Source organism: Mobula birostris, chromosome 3 (assembly GCF_030028105.1).
Source record: "Mobula birostris isolate sMobBir1 chromosome 3, sMobBir1.hap1, whole genome shotgun sequence".
NCBI lineage: Eukaryota > Metazoa > Chordata > Chondrichthyes > Myliobatiformes > Myliobatidae > Mobula > Mobula birostris.
This window is the reverse complement of record NC_092372.1, coordinates 20679118-20705313: the sequence shown is the minus strand read 5'-3', so window position 1 is coordinate 20705313 and position 26196 is coordinate 20679118. Positions and strand designations below refer to the sequence as shown.

At 41.2% G+C, this 26196-nt stretch overlaps 1 protein-coding gene across 1 annotated transcript in view; it reads left to right on the top strand.

The window, feature by feature from the left end:
- The window catches only part of celf4 (CUGBP, Elav-like family member 4), a 1368200-nt gene that overhangs the window by 1180571 nt on the left and 161433 nt on the right, over positions 1–26196 (top strand). The window contains exon 7 of the mRNA XM_072252349.1: positions 25052–25199. Coding sequence (XP_072108450.1) covers positions 25052–25199 — 148 coding nt within the window. The remainder of the gene's footprint in view (positions 1–25051; positions 25200–26196) is intronic.

The following is a 26196-nucleotide window of genomic DNA, read 5'->3' as shown; positions in this document are numbered from 1 at the left end:
CCATGAAGACAAAAGAACACTCCAAGCAACTCTGCAAAAAGGTTATTGAAAAGCAAAACAATTCACACAAAATGCTGGAGAAACACAGCGGGCCAGGCAGCATCTGTAGAAAAAAGTACAGTCGGCATTTCGGGCCGAGACCCTTCAGAGTCCTAGAGTGGCCAAGTCAGAGTCCAGACCTCAATGCAGTTGAGAATTTGTGGCTGGACTTGAAAAGGGCTTGTTCACTCGTGATCCCTATGCAATCTGACAGAGCTTGAGCAGTTTTGTAAAGAAGAATGGGTAAAAAAATTGCAGTGTCCAAATGTGCAAAGCTGAAAGAGACTTATTCACACAGAATCAAGGCTGTAATTACCGCTAAAGTTGCAACTACTAAATACTGACTTGAGGGGGTGAGTAATCATGCAATCAATTATTTTGTGTTTAATAATTGTAATAAATTTAAACCAATTTATAGAAACTTGTTTACACCTTGACACGAAAGAGTCTTTTCTGTTGATCAGTGTCAAAAAAGCCAAATTAGATCCACTATGATTCAGTGTTGCAAAACAAAAAACCAGGAAAGTTTCCAAGAGGATGAATACTTTTTATAGGTACTGTATATGTGCCTAAGACCTTGGCTCTACTCTATATCTACATTTTTAGAAAAGCATATAGTCACAAATAAGTGATATACTGTAGCCCACTCTCTGAGTGTCATGGCCTGTAAATTGATGGTGCATGGTATGTTGTCCTGCAGCCACTTTTCTGCAAGAACAACACAGGGATAAATGGATATTCATCCAATTCCCATTTGAAAATTGTGTTTGAATTTGCCTCCAATACCTTACCAGATATTGCATTTAAGTTCAAAGCAATCATAATGTGAAGTATGTTTCCCTCATGGTACATTTTCCAGTTAGAGCCACCTTTTGTCATCAATGTCCCCAAAATAGTTCCTCCTCTGCTATAATTAAAGTCCTTTATATTTTTGAAAATATTAACTACATTGGCCAGATAGGATACAAACTCTCAACTCATTTCCGGGAACACAGATTGACAGAGACATGAGCCACTGTCACTGATCTCAGTTCATGAAGACTGAAAAGGACACCACTTTAACTGGGACACAGTGGAGGTTCTTGCACAAGCAAGCACGAAGCAGGCATCAAAAATTTTGGAAGCATGATTCTTTTCTAATAACTCTGTAAGCAAACATATTGAAATTGACGCCATCTACGAGCCAGTAGAATGCAAAAGTCAGCTGAAGGGGCAGCTAATCAGGTCTGAGGCAAGTGTACGGGCGGGGCGAGGGGGTGCTATGTAAACGTGAGCACTCCCAGAGAGAAACACCAAGAACTACGCACTGAGGATGACACCTCGACTGGTGATGAAATGTCTGCAATCTAATTGCCAAGTTCAGCAAACACTGCAACATCAAACATTAACTTCCTTTCACTTTCTTTGGTGTGACGTAAGTCCCACTGTAAAACCAGGTGCCAAATATGAGGCAGCATAATTTCAAGGTGCATTGAAGCAAAGTATAGGGGGGACATCAGAGGCAGGTTTTTTACACACAGCGGTGACTGCATGGAACATGCTGCCAGTAGTGGTTGTAGAAGCAGATACATTACAGACATTTAAGAAGATCTTAGATAGGCACATGGAAGATAGAAAATGCAGGGCTATGTAGGAGGGGAGGGTTAGGTTGATCTTAGAGTAGTTTAAAAGGTTGGCACAACATCATGGGTTGAAGATCCTGTACTGTGCTGTAATAGTCTGTGTTCTAAAATAAAAGTTGTCCTCTACTAGTCCCTTTTCGTCAAATAAGAAATGCTCAAAACTTCCTGATTGGCAGTCTGAAGCAAATATGATTAGAGCACCCCGGAAAATGTTGCTTCAAATGCTCCATGGTTTTGGGTTCTAGAGTGAGACCAGTAGACAAACTGTTTCAATATCTCTTTGGAATGTGGATAATGCCAACAGTGTTGTAGAGTTTAGAATTTCTGAGTTATCTGCAAAAATGCTAATGGGGTTCTTGCAAGAACAGCTTGATTATTTCCACAACTGAATGATCTCTTGGAGCAACAAATCAGTTGAGTCTGTAATGTAATGTGAGGCCAGGGGCATGGGTTCAAACAATTCATAAAGGAATGACAACATGGGGGAGGAAAAAGCAATGAATGGGAAGAATTGGGAACTGTTGAATGGCAAGATGATAGCAACAGCCATAGCTTTCAAAAAGCAATTCAATAAACACAGGAAGAGGGGGAGAAACGTACCTGAATAGGTACAAGAATGGGTGACTAAGATGAGCTAAGTTCCAGCACAGAAGCAATGGGGTGAATGGTACCTTTCTGTACTGTAAGCCTTTGTGTCATCTTATGATTCTATACCATAACTGTACTTGTAAACTGACAAGAGTACTGGGATTTTTGCTTTAATAGTTAGTGTTTGATGGTATTGTAGCTTGAAATGATTTCATTTGGAAACAGTTTAATGGTCAATTTAACGATTTTATATTGAATCATTTTAGATGTTTTTACCTCTAACAGAGTATGTGCTTTTTTATTAAAATGGTTAAGCTTTAAATTTTCTGCTACTTACACTTTTTGAAGCTATTAATGTTTGATTGCAGTAATGATTTGGTTAAGGTTTGATTATAGTTATAGTTGAGTTAATATTTATTTTTATTTTACAGTATGCCCTTTCAAATAAAGTATCTTCATAATTCCTTACTATAAGGGTGATGTCACCAGGCTTTGCAATGCAGCACAGAATCTCCTTGTGTCTGCAGTTCTTTCCATCATATTGGGCTGGACTTTCAAACGAATATTGAAATGCCTGGAAATTTTTGAGAGTGTTGGTGTAAAGAAAAGCTTAGAAGGTATAAATTTTTGTAATGGGTGTTCACTTTCCAGGGTCTGAGATAATATTGCTAACCTCAGATTACTAGTACAGCAGCATAATATTTCCAAAGGGTCAGAGTTTTATTTTTATTTAGAGATACAGCATGGAATAGGCCCTTCTGGTCCTTCTGGCCGTGCTGTCCAGCAACCCCCAAGAACCCCTGATTAACCCTATTTGCAACGAACAATTAACCCACTAACCAGTACATCTTTGGACTGTGGGAGGAAACCGGAGCACCCAGAGAAAACCCACACATTCTGCAGGGAGCACATACAGACTCCTTACAGTTTTGAGCAGATCAAAGCAGACTCCTCAACTGCTTTCACAGTACAATATTCAGAAATTCACCTTCACCTTCGAGTCTGAATGAATATGCCACAGTTGTCACCAACTTCATCAAGTGTGGATGAGTGTGTGCCTTCGAGAACATACTGGACATACACAAACCAAAAGCTGTGGATGAACCAGGAGATCCATCGTTCGCTGAGGGCTAGATCTGTGGCATTCAAGACTGGTGATCCAGAGCTGTACAAGAAGTCCAGGTACAACCTCAAGAAGGCTATTTTAAGTGCAGGAAAACAATTTTGATTGAAGTTAGAGATGGAAACAGATGCACACACGTCAGCTCTGGTAGAGTTTGCAGGCCATTACTCCGTACAAAGCAAAACCTAACATCATGAATGACTCTGAAAGTCCATGAGCCAGCCCCCATCAAAAGATCAGAGGGGGAGAGGGTCAGCAGCTTTAAGTTCATGATCATTTTGATCATTTCAGAGGAACTCTACTGGGTCCAGCACATAAGTACAATTATGAAGAAAGTACAGCAGCGTCTCTACTTTCTTAAAAGTTTGTGAAGATCGGCACGACATGTAATAATTTGACTGAGTGCTTTAAGAACTTCTTAGATAAATTTTATCATCATTGAAATAATATTTTAATGGTATGGCATCACTGATAGCCGTAGAAACACATACAAAATTCTGGAGGAACTCAGCAGGCCAGGCAGCATCTATGGAAATGAATGAACAGTCGATGTTTTGGGCAGAGACCCTTCTTCAGCGTCTCAGCCTGAAACATAGTCAACGTTGGAATTAGCAAGCAATATCACCCAAGTTGTATTGTGTTCTGTGTTAGTTTGTTCAGTTAAACTCAGATATTGATCTGTACTAGCCGAAGAAGAAAAGAATGACAGATTCCCTGATTGCTGTTTATTGGTTTCTGTCTGCCATTGAAAAGAATCTATCGGACAATCCAGTTTCATCCCCGTGAGGCTTCAGGCTACAACACATTATGATAGGTGTTCTTTCAAAGTTAGGATGAGAGTCATCAATTGGATCAGATTGGCTTCAAAAATGAAAATACTTAAGTATTAGCAGTCTTAATGGCCTTCAACTCATTTACATCTTTCAATATTATATTTTTCAATTGTTAAAACATAATCCCATTAGTTTCCCCAGCTCCAGCCTAAATTTCTAAGTCTATTAGCCAGTGAGCTGTCCAGGAAATCCAGCAGATGTTGGCAGCTCACCAGCCTCAGTTCATTAAGGCCAAAGATCCAATATTCAAGGCATCCTGAATCCCTCTGTGAACAATTTTTTAGCTCAACAAGTTTAACTTGACAAGCTAATTAAATTGCTTATTGCTTTCCATTCTGTAAAGGCCAGCACTTCTGACTTTTAGCTGCTATTCATCTGACTGTTTTACTTCATGCAAATATATTTCACTTTTAAATCTCAAATCTTTTTGAAGTGTTTCTTGTCAAAAAATAATCATAAATCCATAAAAACGTTCAGTATATATCACATTGTTGTATACAATGATAAGAGACATAGATGGAGTGGACAGCCAGTGCCTTTTTCCCAGGATGGAAAATGGTTAATACGATGGGTCATAGTTTTAGGGCGTTTGGAGGAAGGTATAGGGGGAATGTTTTTACACAGAGTGGTGGGTGCACAGAACGCATTGCCAGAGGTGGTGGTGATACATTAGGGACATTTAAGACAGGCATATAGATGAAAGAAAACTGGAGGGCTATTTGGGAGGGAAGCATTAGAATGATCTTTGAGTAGGTTAAAAGGTTGGCATAACATTGTGAGACAAAGAGCCTGTACTGCCCTATGTTCCATTGCTCAGTGGACCACAGCAGTTAAAGCATAAATGTTTGCACTAAAAGGATTATTTGGTAATAATATATGGCAGTGTACTATACACTTTTAGTTCTGACTTCCATGAATAAGATTTTAGTGTGCTTGCAGGTGCTTAAATAGTTAACTAAAGTTCAGCCTTCCAATGCTAATTAGAAACCATTTTCAAGGAGCAGTTTATCACCAGCAGGTAACATGGAATCCAGTGTGAAAAGTACACCAAACTGCTGTTTTAGCTCAAGCCTTAGTTTGGTCATTTCAAAGGCATTCATTTCTTACAAATTTTGGTTAATAAATGAATGGAAAGTCACAATAATGTTGCTGGCAACCTGACTCCACACACCAGTTGCAGCTGTTCCCAACCTGGAGTCCACAGACCCCTCGGTTAATGGTCAAAGTCCATGGTATTAAAAAAGGGCTGGGTTACAGTCAGTCAAAAGGATTCTCCTTTTCTCACTTTAGACATTTCTGGAGCATCAATTTGAAATCTAGTTTGTTTGGTTTAACATCACAGGGGCAGCAACTTTAACCTGAATGTGTATTTAAAAACTGGATCATTGACAAAATAATCTCCTGTCAGTGTTCATCTAGCTGTTGCCATTGTCTAGTTAAATCACAGTTGATTAACCAGGGGTGTGTGTGTGTGTGTGTGTATCACTGCTGGGATCTTTATTGGAAGAGCTTCTTGACCTTAACAATAGTTGCACAAAGACTTTATAGCTGGATACCTTCAGTGTTCATGGTGCAGATCTTTTCTGTATTCGGTTCACGTGCAGGATTGTTAATGATGAGCTGTACCACCTCAGACAAGTTGAATTGGTTGATTTTCCCAACCTTTATGAAATGAAGTCACCGCCTTCTCTGCAAACAGCAGCAACTTTCCAGAGAGATATTCAGAGAGCACTAATCATCTCCCCACGCAAAGACAGGAAATCTTTAGATACAGAAACACAGTGCTGTATCTGTCAGGAGGGACACGGGCAGACTACAATTCATGCTGTCACAGAGTACAGATTCTGGGAAGGGAAACAAAAAAAAATCTTTAATAATTTCTTTCAATAATATTTTCTGTCCCAAGCGAGCGATTCCAGTTCTTTTATATTCAGCCTAATTCCATGTAAGGAGTGATATTTATTCTGGTCAATATCACAAAATAGTGGCCTCCAAATCCATAAGTACTTTGGTACAGAGAGATTCTTCAGATGTTAGAGATCTTGAGCAACACACAAAAAGTACTGGAGGAACTGAGCAAGTCAGACACGTTCTTTGGAGAATAGTCAACACTTCGGGCTCAGGCCCTTCATTAAGACTGGAAAGGAAGGGGGATTCCAGTCATAATGAAGGGTCTAGGCTCAAAACGTCAATTGCTTATTCCCTCCACAGGTGCTGCCTGACTTGCACTTTGGGTGTGTTGCTCAAAACTTTTACTTTGCAGCTAATTCCAAAAGAAAATTCACTTGTACATTTGCTGTTGTATATTTTGCACCAATGCTCAATAGTAAAATTCAGGACTAAAGAGCTAATGTTATGGAGGATGGAGAAAAGGTTCGTGTTCAGATTTGAGAGGTAGATCTATCAGGCCAGACAAAGAAAGGAAGCAAACTGGGAGGTGGGGAGGAGGTACAAACAGGGACTTCCTCTATCCTTAATGAAAATGCAGAAACATTTGTAGCTGGAAACATGGGACCAATTCTTTTACTTTCATCAACAAATTAGAAAACATCACCAAGGAATTTCTATGGAGTTTCTATCATTCTCTCGACATAAAGTCAATGGAAGTTCCTGAGATATAGAATAACCAAACAATTCTCTGAAGTTCCTGCCAAATTTATGCCAATATTAGTTTAGGTAATTCAATGGCTGCTAGTGTATTCTGTGCACTCTATTGATGTCAGTTAATGCAAAAGATGGTGCATATTTTATTTTCCAATAAAAGGAATCATTCCAATGTTGAATCCAAAATGAGACCAGGTTATTGAGCTTCCTATACATTGAAATGTTTATTTTAACAGCTTGTATTATATTATCTTGGGTCATTATCCATAGAAGTAAAATAGAAGTTATTAATATTTAAAAACAATATTATAAATTGTGTTGACACATGAAATAAGGATGTCAGATACTAAGGTAACAGTTCACTATGTATATTATTCAAAACTATTATTGGTGCATTGAAAAAAAGTATCTAATTAACTGGAGTCATATTTGTATAAGTTAAAAGCAAATTGTACCGGAAAACATATTTCGGAATCAGAATTGGAATCAGATCAAAGTTCAAAGTTCACAAAGTTCAAAGTAAGTTTTATAATCAAAGTACACGTATGTCAGTGGACACAAATCTGAGATTCATTTTCTTGTGGGTAAATCTATAAGATAATAACTATATCAGAATTAATGAAAGATTGCCAAACTAGGGTGTTCAATTAGAGTGCAGAAGACAAACTGTGAAAACAAAAAAAAAGTAACTTAAATAAATAAGCAATGAATATAGAGAATATGGGATGAAGAATCTTTGAAAGTGAGTTCATTAGTTATAGGATCATTTCAATGATATCACTGTCACATGCCGTGAAACTGGTTGTTTTGAAGCAGTGGTACAGAGCAAGCTATTAAAAAAATATCTATAGGATGTAATAAATAGATAAACACGAGAGATTCTGTAGATGCTGGAAATCCAGAGCAACACATACAAAGTGCTGGAGGAACTCAGCATGTGTGGCAGCATCTATGAGAGGAATTAACAGTCCATGTTTCGGCCCAAGGCATTTCATCAAGACAGATAGCTAATTAGAGAACAAAAGGAGAACAGTGAGGTAGTGTTCATTGTTCCATGGACCAGAAATCTAATTCATAGAAACATAGAAACATAGAAAATAGGTGCAGGAGTAGGCCATTCGGCCCTTCGAGCCTGCACCGCCATTTATTATGATCATGGCTGATCATCCAACTCAGAACCCTGCACCAGCCTTCCCTCTATACCCCCTGATCCCCGTAGCCACAAGGGCCATATCTAACTCCCTCTTAAATATAGCCAATGAACTGGCCTCAACTGTTTCCTGTGGCAGAGAATTCCACAGATTCACCACTCTCTGTGTGAAGAAGTTTTTCCTAATCTCAGTCCTAAAAGGTTTCCCCCTTATCCTCAAACTGTGACCCCTCGTTCTGGACTTCCCCAACATCGGGAACAATCTTCCTGCATCTAGCCTGTCCAATCCCTTTAGGATTTTATACGTTTCAATCAGATCCCCCCTCAATCTTCTAAATTCCAACGAGTACAAGCCCAGTTCATCCAGTCTTTCTTCATATGAAAGTCCTGCCATCCCAGGAATCAATCAACCTTCTTTGTACTCCCTCTATGGCAAGGATGTCTTTCCTCAGATTAGGGGACCAGAACTGCACACGATACTCCAGGTGTGGTCTCACCAAGGCCTTGTACAACTGCAGTAGTACCTCCCTGCTCCTGTACTCGAATCCTCTTGCTATGAATGCCAGCATACCATTCGCCTTTTTCACCGCCTGCTGTACCTGCATGCCCACTTTCAATGACTGGTGTATAATGACACCCAGGTCTCGTTGCACCTCCCCTTTTCCTAATCGGCCACCATTCAGATAATAATCTGCTTTCCTATTTTTGCCACCAAAGTGGATAACTTCACATTTATCCACATTAAATTGCATCTGCCATGAATTTGCCCACTCACCCAACCTATCCAAGTCACCCTGCATCCTCTTAGCATCCTCCTCACAGCTAACACTGCCGCCCAGCTTCGTGTCATCCGCAAACTTGGAGATGCTGCATTTAATTCCCTCATCCAAGTCATTAATATATGGGAAATATAATTCCATGGGAAAATAATCTGTCGAGTATTAAGAGTAGTTTTGTGTATGAGCTTCATTTACCTATATGAAGTATCGTTTTGGTTGACCTTCAAACTGGGCTTCACAATTTCTTTAGCTTCACTATGAATTTGATTTCAAACCTTCTGAGGTTTTGGTGAGTTTGGACTCAAGCTACCTACTGATGTCAGTCAGTGGGCTTCACCTTGTCTTATGAATTCCACATCACACTCCATCTGTTACCACAACCCCCTCCACTGTATTGAGGTCGTACTGCAGATGACTGAATTCTTGGACAGTTCCCTTTTCCACAGTAATGCATCATTTTGTACACCCGTTTAACTTTATGTTTCTATACAGATGAGATCCACATAGTATAGAAATGCCCAGCACAAATGCAGTTACATCATTAACACAGGAGATCCTGCAGATGCTGGAAATCTTGAGCAACACACGTAAAATACATGAGTTCAATTCCTACTCTTGTCTGTCAGGGTGTTCTTCCTTTGACCGTGCCATTTTCCTCCGGGTGCTCCAGTTACCTCCCACATTCCAAAGACGTACGGTTATGGTTAGTGAGCTGCGGGCATGCTATGTTGGCACCAGAAACATGGCGCCACTTGCAGGCTGCCCAGCGCAATCCTCGTTGATTTGACTTGACACAAACGGGGCATTTCACAGCGTGCTTCAATATGCATCCAAAAAATAGATCTAATCTTAAAAAAAATATTTAAACCGCTAACATATTGGGCCGAGACCCTTCATCAGGACTGGAAAGGAAAGGGGTTTCCACTCCTGAAGAAGGTTTTGGCCTGAAACTTCAACAGTTAGTTCCCCTCCATAGATGCCGCCTGAATTCCTCCAGCGCTTAGTCTGCGTTGCTTAGTTACATCATTGTTTATCAAGTAGGCAGTGCACATGCAGACATCACTCAAAACCTTGCTGCTGATTTAGACACACAAAAAGGCAGTAATCAAAGGACAAGAAACTGGCTGACAACCAAATATTTTAGATAGTTCTAATTTCCTCTCTCACTCTACTGGAAGTATTGACCCTGAAATCAATTAGAGAGCTGGGAAAAAAAAACAAAACTGTTAAACTTGTGAACCTTTCATTACGTTTTGAAGGCTGCTGTTATTCTGCAAATTAACTGCAATTAAGCTGACCTTCGAAAAGGTCCACTTTAAACTTTCTCTTTGGATGTCACGGCCAGCGGTCTATGCCCTCCATCAGGTGATCTCCCAGCCGCAGTTCTGTTGCGTTGTAACATTTTACTAAGCCAGCTGTCTGTAAAGAGTTTGTACATTCTCCCTGTGACCACATGGGACTCCTCCAGGTGCTCCGGTTTCCTCCCATATTGCAGAGATGTCCAGGTTTTGGTTAGTAAGTTGTGAACCTGCTATATTGGCACCAGTAGCATGCAACGCTTGTGGGTTGCCACCAGTACATCCTCAGACTGTGCTGGTCTTTGACGCAAACAACGCATTGTTCTGTATGTTTTGATGAGCGCGTGACAATTAAAGGTATTCTTCTTCTCTCCCCTTCCTTCTCCATACCCATACGGCACAGGGCAAAACCTCTTTTACCTGTTCAGTTTTTTTATGATTGATACAAAACAACACAGAGAGGGCTGTTAATGCTTAAAGTTCAAAGTAAATTTAGTATCAACGTACTCTACTTCCTGAGGAGGCTGAGGTCCTTTGGAGTATGCAGGCTTCCCCTTCACATGTTCTACCAGTCTTCTGCAGCCAGTACAATCTTCAATGTGGTGCTGTGCTGGGGCAATGGCATCAACACGGGTGATGCCAACCAGCTCAATAAACCCATTAGAAAGGCTGGCTCTGTTATAGGAGTCAAACTGGACACACTGGAGGCTGCAATAGAACGATATGATAAATCCTGGCAATTCTGGACAATGTTTCTCACCCTCTGCATGCCACCTTGGCTGAACAGAGGAGCTTTTTTAGTAAAAGACTAAGGCAACTGCACTGCTCCAAAGAGCGCTATATGAGATCATTCTTGCCCTCAGCCATTAGACTCTATAATGAGTCAACCTATAGTCAGGGAAGTGATAACCCCCTCCTGTTAGAATGTTTGAAGAAACTTATTTTTTATTCTTTCTTACTTCTCTTCTTTATTTGTATAGCTGTGCATTTGTGATGCTACTGTGACACTGGAATTTCCTTTGGGATCAATAAGCTATCCATCTACATATGTCACCATATACAACCCTAACATTTGCTTTCTTACGGGCATATTCAGTAAATCCAAAAACCATAATAATAATAATGATGTAAGACTGCACCCAACAGGGCAGACAAACAACCATTGTACAATAGACAACAAACTGCAAATGCAAAAGAAAAAAGAAACAATAATGATAAATAAATAATCAATAAATATTGAGAACATGAGATGAAGAGTCCTTGAGAGTGGTTGCAGGAACAGTTCAGCTCAGTGATGGGGCAAGTGAAGTTGAGTGAAGTTTTCCCCAGCTGGTTCAAGACCATGATGGTTGAGGGGTAACAGCTTTTCCTAAGCCGGTGATGTGAGTCTGAAGGTTCGTGAGGGTCATTCAGTTAGAACAGAGGGGAGGAAGAATTTCTGTAGCCAGAGAGTGATGAATCTGTGGAATTTGCTCCCACAGGTGGTTGTGGAGGCCAAGTCATTGGGTATATTTAAGGCAGAGTTTGATAGCTTCTTGTTAGTCAGGGCATCAAAGGGTATGTGGAGAAAGTAGGAGATTGGGGCTGAGCAGGAAATGGATCAGCCATGATAAAATGGTGGATCATACTCAATGGATCAAATGACTAATTCTGCTCCTATATCTTATGGTCCTATGTTCTGTATGATGGCAGCATGACCTGGGTGATGGGGGTCCCTGATGATGGATGCTGCTTTCCTGCAACATCACTCTGTGTAGATGTGCTCAATGGAGCAGAGAGTGCTTCACATCAGGGTAGGCAGAAATGATTCTCCATTGCTAAAAAGAAAAGCAGTATGTTGCAAATAAGTTTTGAGGTTGCAGTCTTCTGTGAGAAGGCCCAGTCTGAGACCTGCAACAGTGGCTGGAGACGAAGCTCCATGAGGATACTTAAAGGTCTTGATAATTAATAATCTTAGAACATCAAGTGCTCTGGTGTTCAGTCATAGCTGATCTATTTTCCCAACCAACCCATTCTCCTGCCTTTTCCTCATAATATCTGATGCTGTTGGAATAGGTTGTTTTTTATACGTTTTATAAGATATTACTTGAATTAATGCAAGACTGGAGGTTTTAATCATAGTTTTTCTTACTGACATAATTTGTATTTTTAACAACTTGTATCTTTAACAAGCTCGTGTATTTTTCACAATATGAGATTCATCCCCACTTACTGGCAGAAGGTAGTATAACAGCTACATACATCTATTTATTATTTTTTTTAATTGGCTAATTGTTATCAAAGGAATTTTCTGTTATCTTAAGTATAAAGGTGATAGATTGTTCAAAGGCGCCATCACTTTATTGAATCTTTTCTTCTTTTCACTGGATCTGTTTTGCTTCTCAGCTCTTCTCTTAGTTTCAAATGCTCTGTATGATTGTTTCAACTTCAAAATAAACGTCTGTGAACCAAAGTTTCTCACTCACTCCTGAACACCTAAAAGAACCCAGGGATCGAAAATTATAGAGATCTGACAATGCCCTTACTAATGAAAAACATATCAACCTCTGCCTTAAATATACCCAGTGACATGTTCACCGTTCACAATGTGTTGTCAGGATTTGCCCAATGGCTACAATTGATCCTCTGTGGTGAGGGCGAACTGCAAATTCAATCATCTTAGGTTGGTATGAGTGGATAAGGGAAAGTAGAGCAAAAATTATCCTTTGTTCATGGGAGGCAAAGTATTGGCACAGGCCTTTTATTCTCTCTTTGTTTCCAATCTCAAGAGAGCATCATTTTGTAAAATGGCTTCCGAAAGCATGTAGCTTCTTCTACCTCAATGTCTACCATCAGGGAGAAAGAGTATAAATGCTGGAGACTTGTTACATATGAAATTGACAGGAGGGAAGCCCACCATCTGAGCAGCAAACATGGCTGGAATATTTGTACAGAATGAAATGGTACAAAGTTATAATGGAGGCACAGCAGACTACAGATGCTGGAATCTGGATCAACAAAGAATCTGCTGGAGATATTCGGCAGGCTGAGCAGCATCTGTGGGGAGAGGGGAGAGGAACTGTCAATGTTACTGGTCAAAACCCTGCACTGTTACTAAGAGTGGAGAGGGGGAGTGGTTAGACAGGGAGGTGATTGGTGGACCCAGGAAGGGTGAAGGATGATGGGCAAATTGAACCAGGTAGGGGAAGAGTAGCGATGGGTTTGATGGATGGAGTATGAGAGAAAAAGACAGATGGGATTGCTGGAGGGTAGTCAGCAGGAACACAGAGGCTACCAGTGCTGCAATCTGAAAAGTAAGGATTCAAATACAAATCAAATGAAATTCAAGTTTAATTTCAATTCAAACATACCTGAATTCGGCTGAATGAAACAGCGTTCCTCTGGGGCCACGGTGCAAAACATATGCAGCACATTCAAAATAGCAAGCAAAAAACAAAATAGTCATGCAAAAAAAACATGTATGGAAGTGACAATGGGAGCCATTAGGGGAGAGGTGAATGGCAGGTGGAACCAGAGTCAGATGTGATGGTGTAGGTGGGTATAATGTGTTAGGTTCATTAATTTATCACAAGTACATCGAAACATACAGAGAAAAGTGATGTTTGTGTTAAAAACCAACACAACCTAACAAGTGTCACCGCACATTCCACCACAAACATAACATGCAACATGCAACATGCCCGCAATGTTTGGCGGAACACAACAACCAACGAAACAGCAACAGCAAAACAAGCCCCATTCTCTCTGTCTCTCTATCTCTCTCTCTCCTCCTCCCTCTCTCACCTTCTCTCTCTCCCCTCTTGCTCTCTCTCCACTCCTCCCCTCTCACTTTCTCTCTCTCCCCTCTCTCACTCTCTCTCTCCCCCCTCTCGTGCACTCTCTTTCTCTCCCTCCCCTGTCCCCTTCTCTCTCTCTTTATTGTAACATAGTTTTTTATGTCTCGCATTATACTGCTGTCGCAAAACAACAGATTTCAGAACATACTGTCAATGATAATCAAGTGGATTTCAATTCTGATTCTGAGATGTGCTTTCTAGTGTGTCTCCTACGAGGGAGACAGAGAGGTTTAAGTGTCAGAACTTGTCCAAGTGAAATTGGGGGCAGGATGGATGTCATCGGCCTTCATGGAACTCCGGAACCTGCCCTTGATTCATTGACCAGGGTGCCACCACCCACAGCCCTCATCCTCACTGTTCTGCTGGCCTGGCAATTAAGCAAAGATATCCCACATCTGTGTCACTGGCCTTTGAATATGGAGCGGAGGTCTAGACGCTGACCTGATCTCTAATTCCCCCTCATCCCTGTCTTTCAAACCTAACCTGACACCTAACTTCCCACTCTGTCCCCAAAACCATCCCCACCAACCTAAGAAAGCAATTAAGTCCATCCACGATCTCCATGGAGACCGCAGCTCAGCGCCATCTTGATGTATGGGTCATAAGTGCATAGAATCAGGAGAAGGATGGGGGTGAAAATGGATGATGAAAGGCAGAAGGGGAGGGTATTGGAAAAGGGGCAAAAATGGGAGGACCGGAGGAGTATCGGGTGTTGGGCCTCTCCCTGGCACTGCTGAAGGACAGGAATGGATAGATCATTGTTTGAATTAAAGGAGGAATCAAGATGACCATTGCAGACAGAGCAGAAGTACCCTGCAAGTCAGTTGGCGAGTCCACGCTTGGTCTTACTGATACGGAGGAGGCCACATCAAGAGCACTGAATGCAGTAGATGAGGACAAAGGAGGTGCAAGTAAATCTTTGCCTCACCTGGAAGGGCAGTTTCAATATCTGGATGTTGCAGGGGAAAGTGCCAGAGGTCAGGGAGGGGTGGGTGGGCAAGGACAGGCTGACCAGAAAGTCACAGGGCGAGTGGTCCTTGTGGAACTCCAAAAGGAGAAGGGAAGAGATGTGGCCTGTGCTCAGATCTTACTGCAGCTGGAGGAGATGATGAAAGGGAATGTGCTAGATGTAGAGCTGAAAGAAAAGAGCAAAGGGGAATCTATCTCTGCTCCGTCTGGAGGGAGGTGGGTGACTGCAGAACTATGAGAAGCATGAAATAAGAGAATAGACCACAGCGTCTATGTAAGGGAAGCCATACATCCTTAAAAAGGAGGGAATCTCTTTTGAAAAATGAAAGGAAGGCCCTGTATTGAGAGTAGGTGCAGTGGAAATGGACAAACTGGGAAAAAGACTTAGCATCCTTACAAGGGTCAGGGTTGCAAAGACTTATTTACTTTCACTTATGACTATCACCTCTACTGGGGCATAGGCCGCTGGCGGTAATTTGCCAGAGTCCTCTGTCTTAGGCCAGTCTTTCAAGTAGTCACAGCTGTAGCCCATCTTCTTCGTGTCTCCTTCCTCTCCCAGGGATGAGGTCTTTGGAGACTCTGTTGACATTGCTGTAGCACTGGGTTTTTGCGGGATGGGTGGCTAGCCCCATGTCTAACCCTCCTGTCGCAGCCAGGCTACAGACCACCCATGGCTGAGTTAGGGTGGGAAGGGGTGCTATTTAATTTGCGTCAGTGAGGTTAAAGTAAGTGTATTGTTTGTCTCCTGAGATAGAGACAGAGATCTAGAAAAAGGGAGAGAACTGGTCCGAGTGAAACTGGGAGTGGGAGGAAGTTAGTGGGGAAGTTGACACAATTGCTGAGTTTCACATGGGTGCAGGAAGCAGCATTAATGCAGTTGTTGTAATGGAGGAAGAGTTAGGAAGTACCAGAGAAGGTTTGGAAGAGGGTCTGTTGCGCGTGAACAGCTATGATCCATTGTTGTAAGGGTAACACTAAGGAATAAGAAATTTTGACATTATTTCAAATTGGCCTCTGAGTGCAGGCACCAAATAAAAGCACAAATCGTCATTTAGTTCTAAGGATAAAAATAATTTCTAAAGAAACCTGTGCTCTCCCCATTTTGGTAGCACATTGTGCAGTGAGGTATCTGACCATGACAGATGTTATGCATTTCAAAGAGTAGATTAAACACATGAACTTATGAGGCTTAACTTAATGACTCTATGATCCACATAATTTTGGCAGAAGAGCTAAGGATATGTTTCCTTAAAGTATTCACCAAATTAAGACTAGCTGATGCACCCATTGTGCCATGTGAGAGTAATTCTTTACAATTCCTCATGCCTTGCTCCAGGTGGAATATTTTCCAATTCTCTCTGCAGCCTCTGCGGGACCCTTATCCTAGTTATTGCTGTCACATAAAACTGGAATTCAACCATGTGAAAATCTACATGTTCATCATTAATTGGTTCCTAACAAGCCCTTAGCAAGTTAAAAAAATTATTAGCATCTGATCTGTACATTGAGCTGATTTCCTCTCCAGAGGATACAGGTGCCATTAAGAATAATGTGTATTAGCAAATTTTATATATGTGTTTTCCCTGTTGCACACAGTAACTTCAGCCTTACTGAGGAGTTCATTTATAAGCCATTAAAGAGGTTCAAAACATCGGTAATAGCTGGATTTATATTGCACCCAATACAAATTCAAGCTGTTATCAGATGCCTTCAGGAAGACGAGTCACACATCACCGGCTTTGGTGCTCTCAGATTAAATCAGACTCCCACATCACACAACCACCTTCAATCCACTTCACCTCATTGCAGACTTACCAATTTATTTGCATCTTCTATAGATGATCATGATCGTGACTCTTGTGCAGATTTGCCTTTCCTGTCATTAGTTCAAGAAACATTTTCAAGAAGGTTACCAATGACAAGCCTCATCGATTTTATCTCTTCAATTACATTAAATGCTCATCCATTTTATATTTTATTATTATTATCTCCAGCAAACACGAGTTGGGGAAAAAAAATTGACTGAACGACAAAAAGTTAGGGCCTGAATTTCCCAAGGTGTCAAGTCACCAAATGCAGCTTCAGCAGGAGATCAAAGTTCAAAGTAAATTTATTATCCAAGTTACCATGTGTTACCATATACAAGCTTGTGGTTCATTTCTTGCAGGTATTTACAGGAAAAGGAAATACAATAGAATTTTACCAAAATCTGTACATAAATAAAGACTATCAAACGTTAGTTTAACACTATTACAGCTCAGAGTGTTCTGGATTTCCCAGTAAAATCCTGGCACTGTCTGCAAGGAGTTTGTACATTCTTCCCGTGAGAACTTCTGGCTCAAGACGGCACTGCTGAGGGCAAGGAACAACCTACTGGCATTAACAAAACAAGAAATGCAACTGAATGCTTAATTAATAACATTTTTTCTGTCAATGATTATGGTAAACGATCACTGCAAGCAATGAAGAGGCGAGCAAAGGTGAGGCTGAGTCATGGGTTGAAGCATGTGAGTGTGAGGCGGAGTTGGGGGCGAGGTCGAGGCATGTTCGAGACGAAGTTGGGGCGAGTGGAGCGGAGAAAAGTCGGAACAGAGGAGATTCAGGGCCTGTCCACCCAAATGGAGAGCGAGTCTAAGTGCCAGGCTGAATTGGAAAGGGTGGGTACAGGCCAAAACGTGGTGGCCCAGGGCGTTTCGATGCACTAGGACCTGGGTCTCAGAGTGAGGAACAACCTAATGTTTGGAGAATTCAAACGCCGGGCCGGATGGATCGAAAGGACAGGGTGTCAGGACCAGAGGCGAAAGTCAGGCTGGTTCTGCTTGCTGCTCTATGACGTTTACCCCTCTGCACTGAGGCTGTGGGCCTGGTCCTGCTGCCTTGGGCTCCGTGTCTGCAGGTTCTGTGACATTTACTCTGCTCTGTGCTAAACGGAGGCTGCCTTGGGCTCCGTGTCTGCAGGTTCTGTGACATTTACTCCGCTCTGTGCTAAACAGAGGCTGAGGCTGTGGGCCTGCTCCAGGAGCTCCGGCCTTTATGTCTGAGGACTCACTTTTGCTCTAAATGCTTTTTGCTTGCACAATTTGTTATTCTCTCTCTCTCTCTGCACATTGGGTACTGTGCCAGTCTTCTATTTTTTAATGGGTTCTTATGGGTTTCTTATTTTATAGCTGCCACTAAGGAGATGGATCTCAAGTTGTATAATGTATACATACTTTGATAATAAATGTAATTTGAACTTTGAACCATTGAACTTTGAGTGCGAAGTCCAGGGTGCTCTGATTTCCAACATTCCAAGATATTTTACCCCAGATTTGTGATACAAAATTATGAGGGGTATAACTGAAATAAATGCAGGCAGGCTGTTCCTATATTTTACATTAGGTCTCACAATGTGCATTTTCTCTGTGACCAAGTAAGTCTCCTGCAGGTTTCCTCCCACATCCCAATGATTTGCTGGTTGGCTAGCCATGGAAAATTTCCCCTAGCGTGCAGCAAATAGGGGATCCCACGTAAGAGTTGACAGGATTGGGGCAAATTGGTGCTTGATGTTCGGTCTGGGTTGGGTGCTGTGTAGCTGCATTATTCTGTACAATATTACAGGACGTAATCTGCAAATAACTCCAAAAAATATACGGCTCTAAGATGATATATTGATAAAGACTATACTACATGTACTCAACTGTAGAACTTTACTACATAGCTTTGAGGACATCGTTCAATGTGTCATTCCTTTTTGTTTCTCCATGACAGCCAAATAATACTTGCTGACTTTCTGACCTCACAAGACTTTCCAGTATTTGCACTATGAGTTATAACAGCTCCCAATTTTTTTTTTCTCTCTGAACAATTAAGGAAGCTTTTTAAGTAAGAATCAGATCTGAAGGTTGACTACAAATCAAACCCTGATCTGACCATGAGACTTAATTGGCTCACTGATCTTTAAAGAGGACTATGGGAGTCCTAGAGATGTATCACCTGAAATAAGTAAAGGTTTCAAAGGCAGGTCCAGAATTGTATAAAATATGAAAGAGATCCTCATTTTTTTAATTGTAGCATAATGCACAGAAAGGAAGGTCTATTCCTATTCTCAGAACTCATCTGAATTATGTGTTCATGCTATCGCTCAGGTCAGGTAGTAAACCTTTGATATCTGTTGGAATGCCAATAGAAAATAGAAGAATAGCACAAAAGCTGAATGTGCGATCCAACTGTTTAGCGTTTCCCAACACAGAGCCATACTGCCCTTGAATCTCCTTCTAATGAAATGTATACGACATGAAGAAATAATCATCTTCAAATGAAATGTATGCAATACAATGAAATAATAATGTATACCTCACCATTAGCCTAAACTTTGAAAGCTCACCACAGACTCACAGGTGTCCACTGTTAAGTACTCCTCACAAGATATTGTCCTATTACATTATAATTGTAAAAGCTGCAGTTTATTGTAAAATATGCTTATATTCCAAATAGTACTAGAAGCATAGAAACATAGAAAACCTACAGCACAATACAGGCCTTTTGGCCCACAATGCTGTGCTGAACATGTACTTTAGAAATTACCTAGGGTTACCCATAGCCCTCTATTTTTTGAAGCTCCATATACCTATCCAAGAGTCTATTAAAAGTCCCTGTTGTATCTGCCTCCGCCACTGTCATTGGCAGCCCATTCCACACACTCACCACTCTCTGCATAAAAAACTTACCCCTGACATCTCCCCTGTACCTACTACCCAGCACTTTAAAACTGTGCCCTCTCGTGTTAGCCATTTCAGCCCTAGGACTATCAATGCACGATCAATGCCTCTCATCATCTTATACACCTCTATCAGGTCACCTCTCATCCTCCATCGCTTCAATGAGAAAAGGCCGAGTTCACTCAACCTATTCTCATAAGGCATGCTCCCCAATCCAGGCAACATCCTTGTAAATCTCCTCTGCACCCTTTCAATAGTTTCAACATCCTTCCTGTAGTGAGGAGACCAGAACTGAGCATAGTACTCCAAGTGGGGCCTGACCAGGGTCCTATATAGCTGTAACATTGCCTCTCGGCTCTTGAACTCAATCCCATGATTGATGAAGGCCAATGCACCGTATGCCTTCTTAACCACAGAGTCAACCTGTACAGCAGCTTTGAGTGTTCTATGGATTCGGACCCAAGATCCCTCTGATCCTCCACACTGCCAAGAGTCTTACCATTAATACTATATTCTGCCATCATATTTGACCTACCAAAATGAACCACCTCACACTTATCTGGGTTGAACTCCATCTGCCACTCCTCAGCTCAGTTTGCATCCTATCAATGTCTTGCTGTAATCTCTGACAGCCCTCCACACTATCCTCAACACTCCCAACCTTTCTGTCATCAGAAAATTTACTAACCCATCCCTCCACTTCCTCATCCAGGTCATTTATAAAAATCATGAAGAGAAGGGTTCCCAGAACAGAACTCTGAGGCACACCACTGGTCACAGACCTCCATGCAGAATATGAACTGTCTACAACCAATCTTTACCTTCTGTGGGCAAGTCTATTCTGGATCCAGAAAGCAAGCTCCCCTTGGTTCTCATGCCTCCTTACTTTCTCAATATGCCTTGCATGGGGTACCTTATCAAATGCCTTGCTGAAATGTATATACACTACATCTACTGCTCTGCCTTCATCAATGTGTTCAGTCACATCCTCAGAAAATTCAATCAGGCTTGTAAGGCACGACCTGCCTTTGACAAAGCCATGCTGACTATTCCTAATCATATTATGCCTCTCCAAAAGTTCATAAATCCTGCCTCTCAGGAGCTTCTCCATCAACATACCAACCACTGAAGTAAGACTCACTGGTCAATAATCTCCTAGGCTATCTCTACTCCCTTTCTTGAATAAGGGAACAACACCTGCAACCTTCTAATCCTCTGAAACCTCTCCCATCTCCATTGATGCTTCAAAGATCACCGCCACAGGCTCAACAATCTCCTCCCTCGCCTTCCACAGTAGCCTGGGTATATCTCATCCAGTCCCGGTGACGTATCCAACTTGATGCTTTCCAAAAGCTCCAGCACATCCCCTTTATTAATGTCTATATGCTCAAGCTTTTCAGTCCTCTGTAAGTCATCCCTACAAATGCCAAGGTCTTTTTCCGTAGTAAATACTGAAGCAAGTTATTCATTAAGTACCTCCGCTATCTCTTCCAGTTCCATACACACTTTTCCACTGTCATACATGATTGGTCCTATTCTCTCACGGCTTATCCTCTTGCTCTTCACGTACTTGTAGAATGCCTTGGGATTTTCCTTAATCCTGCTAGCCAATGCTTTCTCATGGCCCCTTCTGGCTCTCCTAATTTCATTCTTAAACTCCTTCCTTCTAGCCTTATAATTTTCCAGATCTCTACCATTACCTAGTTTTTTTTAACCTTTTGTAGGCTTTTCTTTTCTTCTTGAAAAGATTTTCAACAGCCTTTGTATACAACGGTTTCTGTACCTTACCATCCTTTCCCTGTCTCATTGGAACGTACCTATGCAGAACTCCACACAAATATCCCCTGAACATTTGCCACAGTTCTGCCGTACATTTCCCTGAGAACATCTGTTCCCAATTTATGCTTCCAAGTTCCTGCCTGATAGCTTCATATTTCCCCTTACTCCAATTAAATGCTTTCCTAACTTGTCTGTTCCTATCCCTCTCCAGTGCTATGGTAAAGGAGATAGAATTGTGATCACTATCTCTAAAATTCTCTCCCACTGAGAGACCTGACACCTGACCAGGTTCATTTCCCAATACCAGATCAAGTACAGTCTCTGCTCTTGTAAGCTTATCTACATATTGCATCAGGAAACCTTCCTGAACACAGCTAACAAACTGCACCTCATCTAAACTGCTTGATCTAGGGAGATGCCAATCAATATTAGGGAAATTAAAATCTCCCATCACGACAACCCTGTTATTATTGCACCATTCCAGAATCTGTCTCCCTATCTGCTCCCCGATGTCCCTGTTACTATTGGGTGGTCTATAAAACACACCCAGTAGAGTTATTGACCCTTTCCTGTTTCTAACTTCCACCCACAGAGACTCAGTAGATAATCCCTCCATGGCTTCCTCCTTTTCTGCAGACTTGACACGATCTCTGATCAGCAGTGCCACACCCCCACCTCTTTTGCCTACCTCTCTGTCCTTTCTGAAACATCTAAAGCCTGGCACTCTAGGTAGCCATTCCTGCCCCTGAGCCATCTAAGTCTCTGTAATGGCCACATCATAGCTCCAAGTATCAATCCAAGCTGTAAGCTCATCTTCTTTGTTCATAATATTCCTTGCATTAAAATAGACACATCTCAAACCATCAGTCTGAGCGTATCCCTTCTCTATCACTTGCCTGCCCTCCCTCTCACACTGCCTACAAGCTTTGTCTATTTGTGAGCCAACCACCCTTTCTCCATCTCTTCAGTTTGGTTCCCACCCCCCAGTAATTCTAGGTTAAGCTCTCCCCAGTAGCCTTAGCAAACCACCCTGCCAGGATATCGGTCCCCCTCAGATTCAAGTGCAACCCGTCCTTATTGTACAGGTAACGCCTGCCCCAAAAGAAGTCCCAATGATGCAGGAATCTGAATCCCTGTCCCTGCTCCAATCTCTCAGCCAGGCATTTATCCTCCAACTCACTCTATTCCTATACTCACTGACGCGCGCCACAGGCAGTAATCCCGAGATTACTACCCTCGTCGTCCTGCTTCTTAGCTTCTTTCCTAACTCCCTGTAGTCTGTTTTCAGGACCTCTTCCTTTTCCTACTATGTCATTGGTCCCAATATGTACCACGACCTCTGGCTGTTCACCTTCCCACTTCAGGATACCGTGGACGCAATCAGAAACATCCCTTAGGTTTATATATGGAAACTCAGATCTACATTTAATGGTCACTTTATTAGGTACACTCTTTAATGCAAATATCTAATCAGGCAATCATATGGCAGCAACTTAATGCATAAAAGCATGCAGACATGGTCAGGTGGTTCTCTTGTTGTTCAGACCAAACATCAAGAATGAAGAAAAAATGTGCTCTAAGTGACTTTGTCCATGGAATGATTATTGGTGCCAGATGGGGAGGTTAGAGTCTCTCAGAAACTGCTGATCTCCAGGAATTTTCATGCACAACAGTCTCTAGAGATTACAGAGGACAGTGGAAGAAACAAAAACCATCCAGTTAGCAGCAGTTCTGTGGGAGAAAATGCCTTTTTTTTGTAATTTTTTTTATTGAATTTCATCATCAAACAAACATTTCCATAAGATGTATTTCAGATACTGTACATATATATCATATAGTCATATTTGTCACAAATCTCCATGTAATATTTATCTGAGGTATAAACATAGTAAGGAGAGGAAAGAAAGAACAATCGAAAGAAGAAAACTACGTACAGAGTAGGGAGTGATCTTTTTTTTACAACATATTCATTGACTTGTGAGAATAAAATCAGGCCTATGAGGTGTTATGTAGTGAAACCATTTTTCCCAGTATGAATAAAATTGTTCCAACTTATGATTAACAGATGCTGTTATCTTCTCCATTTTGTAAATGTCCATTGTAATTTCCATCCATGCTTTTAAAGTTGGGCTCTCCTGTGATAACCATTTCCTGATAAGGGTCTTTTTACCAGCCACCAGCAGTACATTCATTAAATATTTATCTTTTTTCGACTATTCTTGAGGTATATACCCAAAATATATGGTCTTACTCTCTAAGGGTATTTCACATTTAAGGATGTCTTGTAGGGCATTATGTATCCCACTCCAATAGTCTTTGATAATGGGGCAATCACAGAAAATATGATAATGGTTTGCATTTTGATTTCCACAATCTCTCCAGCAAACAGGGGTGTTACTATCATAATGGGATTTCTGAGAGAGTATAATAAAATATCTTATCAAGTTTTTCCACCCGAACTCGCTCCATTTCTGTGAACTGGTACACTTCCATTGATACCTCCATATTATTGTCCAGTCTTCCTCAGATATTATTATCCCTCCTTCCTTCTCCCATTTTGTTTTAATGTATGAAGTCGAATGTGTTTTAAGATTTGACAAACCCTTATACACATTTGAAATAATTCTACTACCATTGTCTGAATTATATGCTTTTCTAAATAGCTCTATCAGACATGTACTTGCCTTGGTTACATCTTTAACTGTCCTCTTAACATACTGTTGCATCTGTAAGTACCGGTAAAAGTCTTGTTTTTCTAAAAAGTGTTTCTCTTTGAGCATTTCAAAACTGAACAGTGTTCCTTCTTTCATTATATTGCAAATAGCTGTTACTCCTTTAGCTGTCCAGCCCTTAAATCTAGCATTCAGTTTATTCGGCGTAAAATCCGAGTCATATGCACACCATTTAAGAATTGCAATGTCTCTCTCCAGTTCATATTCTTTTATAATAGTTTTCCATATTTTAAGAGTCCATCTCACCCACGGGTTGTCAATATTATTTATGTAACTTTGTAGGTTGTTATCATCCAAAATTGCCTGTTTGTGGATGGAAAGTATCTTCTCCTCAAAGTTTTTCCATTGAGCATCATATGATGGGTTGCACCAGCATATCACAGCTCTCAACTGTGCTGTAAAATAATAATCTCTAAGAGAAGTTAGGCCCCATCCCCCCTTTTCCTTGGCTAATTGCAAAGTTTTGAGATGAACCCTAGACCTTTCAGCTTGCCATATATATCTTGATAGCATCTTGTTCCATTCATTGAGTTGATTTTGGTTAATGTCTATTGGTAGGGTCTGAAAGAGATATAGTAGAAAATGCCTTCTTATTGAGAGAGGTCAGAGGAGAGTGGCCAGGCTGGTTCAAGCTGACAGGAAGGCGACAGTAACCACGCATTACAGCAGTGGTGTGCGGAAGAGCATCTCTGAAAGTACTACGTATTGAACCTCGAAGTGGCGGCCTTCAGCAGCAGAAGACCACAAACATACACTCAGTGGCCACTTTATTTGGCACACGAGGAGCCTAATAAAGTGGTTATTAAGTGAAAAGTTTAGACTACATTGTAACAAAATGGTGTGAGCAAAAGATATCCATTTATGAACTCACAAAATCCTTTCCATGAATTGAAAATTACTGTACAATGATATGGATAAATTGCATTTTTCTGCAGGACTTCAGTAGTGATTTTAATGAAGCAAAAAGATAAAGAGAAGTTCCTCTTTTCTTTCCAATAGTTGATGCAACAGCAAGCAACAATAATGGCGTCCGTGGCCCAGGGAGGTTACCTGAACCCAATGGCAGCATTCGCAGCAGCACAGATGCAGCAGATGGCAGCCTTGAATATGAATGGACTGGCAGCTACACCCATGACACCAACATCAGGTATGTGTGGCAGTGAGGCCAACAAAGCACTTGATCTATGCAGAAAGGTGCCAGAGAAAAGCCAGCATTATCATGAACGACCCCACCACCCTGATCGTGGACTGTTAGTCCCACTCCCATCAGAGAGGAGGCTACGTCGCATTCATGCCAGGACCACCAGTCTCAAAAACAGTTACTTTCCCCAAACAGTAAGGCTGATCAACACCTCCACCCACTAAGCCACCCCTCCACACCCCCACCCACCAGTACTTTATCATTTCCTGTCAGTTACCTTATGTACAGACACTCCTGTGCCTAGCGCTACTTCATGGAAATACGCTCAATCTAGCTATATAAGCTATTTACATACTCATATTTATTATGCTTTTTATTATTATTTTCTTTATCTTATTGTGTTTTTGTGCAAATACTCAATTCTCCTTTATACTTCCATACTGGAAATGACATTAAATAATCTTGAATCTTGATAAGAGTAAGGCTTCTTTGAGCCACACACATTAAATATTTAAAGATTAGCTTTATTTGTCACATGTACATTGAAACATGCAGTGAAATGCATCATTTTGCGTCGACGACCAACACATTATGCAAGTGTCGCCTTGCTTCTGGCACTAACGTAGCTTGCTCACGAATCACTAACCCGAACCCCAACCCTACATCTTTGGAGTGTGGGAGGAAACAGGAACACCTGGAGGAAATCCATGCGGCTAAGGGGAGAATGCAGCAGGAATCGAACCCCGATCAATGATCGCTGGCACTGTAAAATCAAGCCGGTGTGCCTAAAGCTCTACTAACCTAAATGATGTAATAAATCACCAAGGCATAATGGATAAATGCTGAAATAAAATCCAGTTTATGCAAAGAGATTAACATTCAGCTTTTACTATATATTTATTTCAGACATTTAAGTACAGACAATAATGGCAAGCTCTAGAATCATCTCACTTAGCAGAGCATAAAAGATAAACAGTAACACACCACATGATAACTTTGAGGA